Source organism: Bidens hawaiensis, unplaced genomic scaffold, assembly GCF_021521415.1.
Source record: "Bidens hawaiensis isolate Kalapana, Puna unplaced genomic scaffold, B.hawaiensis_p1.1 tig00018484_1, whole genome shotgun sequence".
Taxonomy (NCBI): Eukaryota; Viridiplantae; Streptophyta; class Magnoliopsida; order Asterales; family Asteraceae; genus Bidens; species Bidens hawaiensis.
The window spans coordinates 276,875-284,508 of record NW_027492792.1 but is presented as its reverse complement, the minus strand read 5'-3'; the positions used below and the strand labels follow the sequence as shown (position 1 = coordinate 284,508).

Here is a 7,634-nt window from a genome sequence, read left to right as displayed (position 1 = left end):
GTCCGATTTTATTATTTTGGGCCATTTTTATCCGAAAGCTTAAGCCCAACTGGAAAAGGCAAAAAAGGTGGAATCCATTGTGAAAACAAAAAATATTGAAAACAGACAGTTTCCAATTCGGATTTTGGTGTGATTTGAACCTAAAACTGATTCAAACCAACCCGTACTCTAAAAATGTATGCATTAAAGATGACCCTTTATATATGACTTTCAACTCATTTCCTTTCTAGTTAATGTTGATTTAAGTGTTAAAAACATAACATAACCCAAACCCAGTCATAAAACTAAATGTTAGTGAAATCTCTTTTTTTTTACTGTTTGAAAAGGTTGAAATTATGAATTAAAAAAGCAGGCTTATCTTTAATTGCCAATTATACATGTTTCTTGACCCATAAAAGTTAAATCGGCTAAGTCTTGTATAAATGGGTTGGGTTTTAGTTCACATAATGGCCTTTTATAGTAATGTGCCTCAAACCCTCAAGAGTCAAGGCCCACAACCAGGACCAAAATTTGATCATATGTTAACAGAATTAACAGTTAATGCATTCAAATACGTAGTCTTTTAAAAATAGGAAGTCATTGGAAGGGTATTAAACAAACTTTGATTGAACTCAAACTAGCTGTATTGGCACTGTTTCTTCGAACTCAATAATATTTGATTTTGGTTTTCGCTTTTCAATTTTTAGTTTGTAGATTTTAAAATTTTTGTTAAGATCAATATGTCATTTTATTTATCATTGTATTTATTTTTTATTTTCATCAATTGTTTCTTCTTTCTTGACATTTGTGTCTTTTTTTACTTGATATTGTGTCTTTTTCTCTCGACTAATGTACTTAGGGAATAGTGGTTTCACAGTCGTCAAGCTGCTTCATGCAAGGTGACTAAACATAAGAAGGCGTGTCTTGCCAACCAATATGTATTTATTAATTTTGCCTTTAACACTTTTGGTTTCCTCGCGACTAAAGCTATGGAGTTACTTAGTCGAGTTCAACATGTCATGCATAGTAATGTTATGACTCCAAGATCAGTCATGGTAGTTTTAAAAGATTGGGATTTGCAATTCAAAAGGGGGGTAACGACGCAGCTTGTTGCTCGCTTGCCTTCTGTTTTGATGTGATCACCATTTTTCGATTTAAAAAGGGTTGTGTTATGTTACGGAGCATTGTGTTATATTTTGTGATCCATTGTATCTTTGTACCCTTCCTATATTTAGGAGACTGAGTAAAACAACTTAACCCTATATTATAAAGAGACAGGATATGTTATTAAATTTTGAATAGGTTTTTGATGGCTTTCAACCACTCTTTACTCATCTACTAGTCTACTACTACTATTGTTCCTGCTGTCGCAACCGCTACTGCTCCTATTACTACTGCTGCTATTACTACTGCTACGACTGCTACTGCTGCTCCTATTACCACGACAACGATCGCCACTACCACCATCACGGTGATAACTTATTGGTCTATTTTATAGAAACATTAACGTTTTTTTGTTAAAAGAACCTTTAATTATCGTGTTTCACTTGCACACGATAAAATTTACGTGCACGGGATTTCCACTCACAAGATTACGGTCAAATCTTATTATTATTATTATTTGTGTTCCAAGTGTTTGGTTTATTATGGACAAATATAAGAAAAAGATGTTTAAAGTTGTTTCGCTACTCATCTAGTTTTTATCAAAGCGGGTTACACTTTTATTAAAACAATATACGATAAAATGATAAATTATCAGTGTGTTTCATAAAAACATTAAAACTTTTTCGTTAAATGAACCTACGATTGTCGTGTTCCACTTGCAAACGATAAAATTGACGTGTACTCGTAGGGATTTCCAGACTTGTATGATTACATTTATATCTTATTATTATTATTATTATCTTCTGTGCTCCACATGTTTGGTTTATTATGGACAAATATATTTTAAAATTAACTCGTTTCAACAAAAAAAAAAAAAAGAAAAAAGTGATTGAAATATTTTCCTTCTCGGACTTCCATCTATCTTTTATCTAAACAGGTTAGACTTTTTCTGAAACATCATACAGATAATACACCGTAGTAATCAATCAATCAATCTGTTTCACAGAGACATTAAAAGTTTTTCGTTAAATGAACCTAGGACTGTCGTGTTTCACTTTCACACAATAAAATCGACTTGCACCGGTCGACTTATTCAAACTCAAACGATTACGTTTAACGTTTAAATCCGACTCGACTGAAAACAACATTCGTGCAAATATGTGACATAGGATTAAGACAACAAACCATGACTAGATACAATGTCAATCTTTGATACGAATATTAACCGGACCGGATTTTATATGATATGATTTGATAACGTTGGCCCCACCATTTGATACCATGTCCATTGCACCTTAATTATTTTATGTATTATTATAATGATCATAAGTAACCATATGGGCAAACATACAACATCAATATCATTATATCAACTTTTCATATTTTAGTTTTGGTGTCTTCGACAGCTTAGGAATTTGTTTTTACACTTTCTAAAAGCTCACATATTTGTTGGAAAAATCGGAATTAATCGATGATTAATCGTTAGTCGGTCGGTGCCTTAATATTTTTTACAATCGTATTCTCTTAATTGTAAATTTTTTCTCTCAATAAAGTGTCACCCGCTAAATCGCTAATGACTTTATTTATTGTTATTCGTATAAAAGTTCTTTAAAGATTACAGACGCCGAAAATTTTGTACTCAAACCCGTTTAACTATAGAATTCTTCCCTTTGTAAAATTCATAGCATCCGGCGCCGCCTAAGACACGTTAATGAGACGGGTTTTGTTATTCAAATAAAGACTTTTGAGATCACATCTACTTAAATTTCTTGCATAGCCTGCTTAAGTGTACAATTGTTATATCATCCGCAACTAAAGGGCCCCAAGGCTTATTAATAAGACGTTCTTTTTTCTTTTCTTTTCTTTTCTTTTCTTTCATGTTTAAATACTTCTTATATTTAATTCTATTAAAAATTCTCATATTTGAATCCGCTTAAATCTAATTCTTTTTGTGAATTCACTCATAAAGCGTACAAGGCTTGTTAATGATATTTTGTTTTTTTTATTATTCAAATAAGACCTTTGAGATTACATCTACTAAATTTCTTGCCCCGTTTGGGTGCAAAATTCTCCTCTCAATCATAACTAAAGCGTCTAGGACTTGTTAATAAAACTTTGCTTTTTGTTTAAAGACTTATTTAAAGATCACTATAATGCAATTTCTTATACTTAACTCTAATATTCTTTCCTCATTCACACATAAACCGTCAATCAAGACTTTTGAAATCACATCTACTAAAATTTCATACATAGCCCGCTTAAGTGTAAAATTACATAGCCCGTCAATCAAAATCGCTCCGCTCTTAACATTTTTCGCTCAATCAAACAACTCAAAATCGCTCAACTCTTAACATTCTTCACTCACTCAAACAAACCGTCCAAGGCCCTTAATGAGACTTCGTTTTTTATTGTTAAAATACTACATCTATCGAAATTTCTTATTCTCTCATTTATAACTAAAACGCCTAAGACTTGTTAATAAGATTTTGATTTTTGTTTAAAGATCTCCATATTAATAGTTCTTAAACACAAAGTCACTTATATGTAAAGTTAACTTAAAGCTCCCAATAACCATTGACATTTACACATCACTAAAAGAATGATTATGATTTGATAAGTTTGTTTTCTAACAAATTTCTTTATTATAATAAATAACAAAGATAAAAGGTATATTGGTTTTTATTAATCACAACTATCTTTGGTCGTTGTTGGTCTCAACTAACAAATTAGCCGCTGACGGTCCCAACTTTTAACGTATTTGTTTCTAACGGTCCGTGACTAACGGAATCCTAACACCGTTAGTTGCAGGTCGCCGGAAAAAAACGTTTTTAATTGAAAAAGTCATATTTTGTTTCCAGAAAACACCACCCGAACACCGTCACCACCACCAGATGACTCACCACCAACCAACCACCAGCCGATTCCGATGATGGTTCTAAGGCTCCGACGACCTTAATAATTGGGACTTTTACTACAAAAAGGTTCCTAAAAATCCGATACAAGGTTGCAAAGATGTTTTGACAAAAATGTTTTCCGAAAAAAAAATTGAGTTTTCCAGCCAAAAACGTTTTTTCGTCGACCTGCAACTAATAGCATTAGGATTCTGTTAGTCGTGGACCACTGGGAACAAATACGTTAAAAGTTGGGACCATCAGCAACCAATTCGTTAGTTGGGACCGACAGCGACCAAAAGGCAATAATTGAGATTAACAAAAAACAATATACCAATAACAGATGTAAAATCAAAATATTTACAAATTTTGTACACTAGAAAGACCACATTTATTCAAAACACTTGAGATACTTATACAATACAACTAGTAACAACACATAATAGGTAGAACAACAAAGCTTAAAACACTTATACAATACAACAAGAACAAGAACAAGACAACAACAACATATTACATTCACGTATTAAACATAACCATTCATTATATAACTAAAAAAGGTAACAACTTGAGGTAGCAAGAAGATGAACCTGAGAAAACAAGACCCTAAAGTCCCATAAAAAACATGGACCATGGTTCATAAAAAAACAACCACAAAGTGTTGCTAAATAGCACCAGACCAACAAATCTGTTACCATTTACCATAGCCCAAAAACCAGGTGCACCCTCCTTCACCCTCAAATCGCCGAAAACAGAACCCGACCGGTACAACTGACTCGAACGATAAGACCCCACCCCGACCCGACCCCTCCATGGCTTGGACTACTAAACTAAACTAGACCCGAAACGAAAGCACCCAACTTTTTGTCAGGGTGTGACTCACCATGGCCTCGGTCGTAACAGTCTCGTTTTCCGAAAACGAGACCAAAACAGTCATAAACGGGCTAAGAAGCCCGTTTGTGGCTGGAAAACCGACAAACGAGCCAAGATTTACCACAAGACAACCCTGACACACGAAACTGATACTACGATCTTTATTCTTGATTTAGGGTGGGTGGGGGGGGGGGGTTTGTTCTAATAAAGGATGTCACATCTCCAAAGAGTCTGGACAAGAGAATCGACTGAACCGCTGCTGATGATATTGCATTGTTGGATGTTTAACCCTACTAGGGTTTGGCCGAGTTTCTTCAAGAAAGGTACACTCTTGTTTGAAACCTTGGAGCAACCCGAAACCGAGAGGATTTGCAAGTCAATCTGAACACCTTCGGACAAACAAGACAACCCGTTATCCGTTATGCAACACTTTGAAACATCAAGATCGTTGAGCAACACGCAGTTGTCAGCAATCGCGACCAAACTTTCATCGGTGATCCTTCTGCCGCCTTCAAGATTCAAGACTTTTAGGGTACCGCCATGAATCTTAGCAAGATCCACCACGACTCGGTCGGTCAAGTTTAAGCAGTTGCTTATGTTGACTTTCACAAGTCCAGCCTCGCAGTTTTCAAGAAGCGGAAACAGGCCCGAATCAGTTATCCCACAAAGCCCGCTTAGTTCAAGATTTTGTAGCTGTGGGCAAAGTGACCCGAAAACCGACAAATTTGTGTTTCCGAACCCGATACAGTCTTTGATGGTCAAAGATCGAAGAGTCATGCATTGGGTCAACTCGGATACATCTTGGGCTGAATCTTTGACTCCCATACATTTGACTATCGTTAAAGACTTCAACTTTGACTTTAAGGCACCCAAGATCCCGTGTTGACTGATTCTATTGCATTCTTCCAACTGCAAACATTCTAAAGATTTAGCAGCTTCGGTAAAAGAAACCAATCCTTTATCAGACACAAAGCAACATTTTTTAATCAACATTTGTTTCAAGAAACCGCAACCGTTGCCAATCGCTTCAAGGCTCAGATCCGTGATCCCATAACACGAAACCACGGTTAAAGACGTTAACGATTGAAGCCCTTTCGCATTACCCATTGCCCAAAACCCCTTTTGAGTAGGGATCTGAAGATCCATAAGGGCAAGATTGGTAATTGACTTCCCGTAGTGCCCGATCACCGCGAGTGAGAAGTCGGTTATGTTTAAAGATTGAAGCTTTACTTTCTTTAGAACCAAAGAAAGTGATGACAAGAGTGTAGCAACTCCTTGGTCACCGACATTCGGGCAGTCTCTGATGGTGATCGATTGAAGATTCGGGCAGTATCGGGCAACAGCTTGAAGACTCTCGTTCCCGATGTTTTTACAAGATTCGATCGTTAAAGACGACAAATTCGGGCAGTTTTGCGCTATCGCTAAAATACCCTTGTTGGAAACCGAATGGCAATGCGAAAGATCGAGTCTTTCCAACAAATGGCATTCTTTCGAGATCTCGACTAAAGATTCATCCCCGACTGACGGAACATTCCATAAAGATAAAACCTTTAGTGACGGGCAGCCACGGGCAATGGCTGCAAACCCCAATTTGGTAACTTTATTACTTCCCCTAACCGAAAGCTTGCCCAAACCACCTCGGGCAGATGTACCAACCGCAACCGATTGAAGTCTGCAATCGGTTGCTTTCTTTCCATCTAAGCATCTTGTAAGAAACCCGTCGTTTTCTTGAACCATTTCAATATCATCAGACGACCCGTGAACCATCTCTGATGACCTGACATTACTCAGAACCGTGAGCCAACGGTTCGAGACACAAGCCGAAACACTTCGGGCTTGACCGCAGGGCAAACGTCTAAAGATTTCATATAGAATCTCATCTGGGAGGATCTCAATAGATGGTTTCTTTTCTTCTTCCAAGAAAAGAATGTACGAATCGTTGATTCTTTGACGTTTGCAAGGTGGACCGTAAACGGATAGTAAACGAGTCGAATCTTTTGAGCATAGTGATCCACCTGTGTGATATTCATCATCTCCTGTAAATATGATAAGCAAATTATCAAAAAAACAATCTTTTGCCCAAAATATAACTCAAACCCTAATCCCCCTAATCAGTGTTGTAAAAATCCCGACCAGACGCCGATTAATCGCTAGTCGCTACCCAGCCCGAGTAATCCCCATTTGTCCAAAATCAGTCAAAATTAAAAATTTTTACATAAAATTTGGAATATATATGTATATTTGAAAAGTAACATAAAAATTTCAATCTGATTAATCCCGACTAATCTATATTAATCCTGATTAATTGCCAGGCCCTACCTCACCGCCTGACTAGCGCCTAACGATTTCTACAACACTCCTTGTTAGTACACAAGATATATAACTAAAGGCTTTAAAATCCTAATTTGCCCAAATCCCAATATGGCAATATCCCATAAGAATTATAGAAACTAAGCATAATTTCCTAAAAAATTAATCTTTCTAATATATATAAAAGATATCTAACTAAAGGCATTAAGATCATCATCCAAACCCTATGCATGATCTATTTTTTTGTGCCTAAATCATATTAAAAAAATTAAAAAAACCTATCAAGAACTCATAAAAATCAAGAATTTAAAGCACACTAACCTCTGTAATTAACCAAAGCAGGCATCTTTGCAACTCCTGGAAACAACCCACAAAAAAGATCAAATCTTTCACCAAAAACCACACAAAAAAGACCAAAACACTGCAAATTATCACCAAACTGTGTTCAAGATTTGGTTGCATTCATGTAAAAAAAAC

At 36.0% G+C, this 7,634-nt stretch overlaps 1 protein-coding gene across 1 annotated transcript; it reads right to left on the bottom strand.

The window, feature by feature from the left end:
- Nucleotides 1-4,760: 4,760 nt before the first annotated feature.
- Nucleotides 4,761-7,634, bottom strand: LOC143556218 (EIN3-binding F-box protein 2-like). Its single transcript, XM_077045602.1, has 2 exons — nucleotides 7,479-7,634; nucleotides 4,761-6,883 (listed from the first exon to the last, which is right to left on the bottom strand). The coding sequence occupies exons 1-2, from the start codon at nucleotides 7,501-7,503 to the stop codon at nucleotides 5,049-5,051; spliced, it is 1,860 nt and encodes a 619-aa protein (XP_076901717.1). The 5' UTR covers nucleotides 7,504-7,634; the 3' UTR covers nucleotides 4,761-5,048.

Bases quoted from the DNA above. Each gene is read 5' to 3' on its own strand.
- LOC143556218 (XM_077045602.1), bottom strand. From the start codon at position 7,503: ATGCCTGCTTTGGTTAATTACAGAG. The intron at 6,884-7,478 runs GTTAGTGTGCTT...TCATATTTACAG, and splicing joins TGCTTTGGTTAATTACAGAG to GAGATGATGAATATCACACA.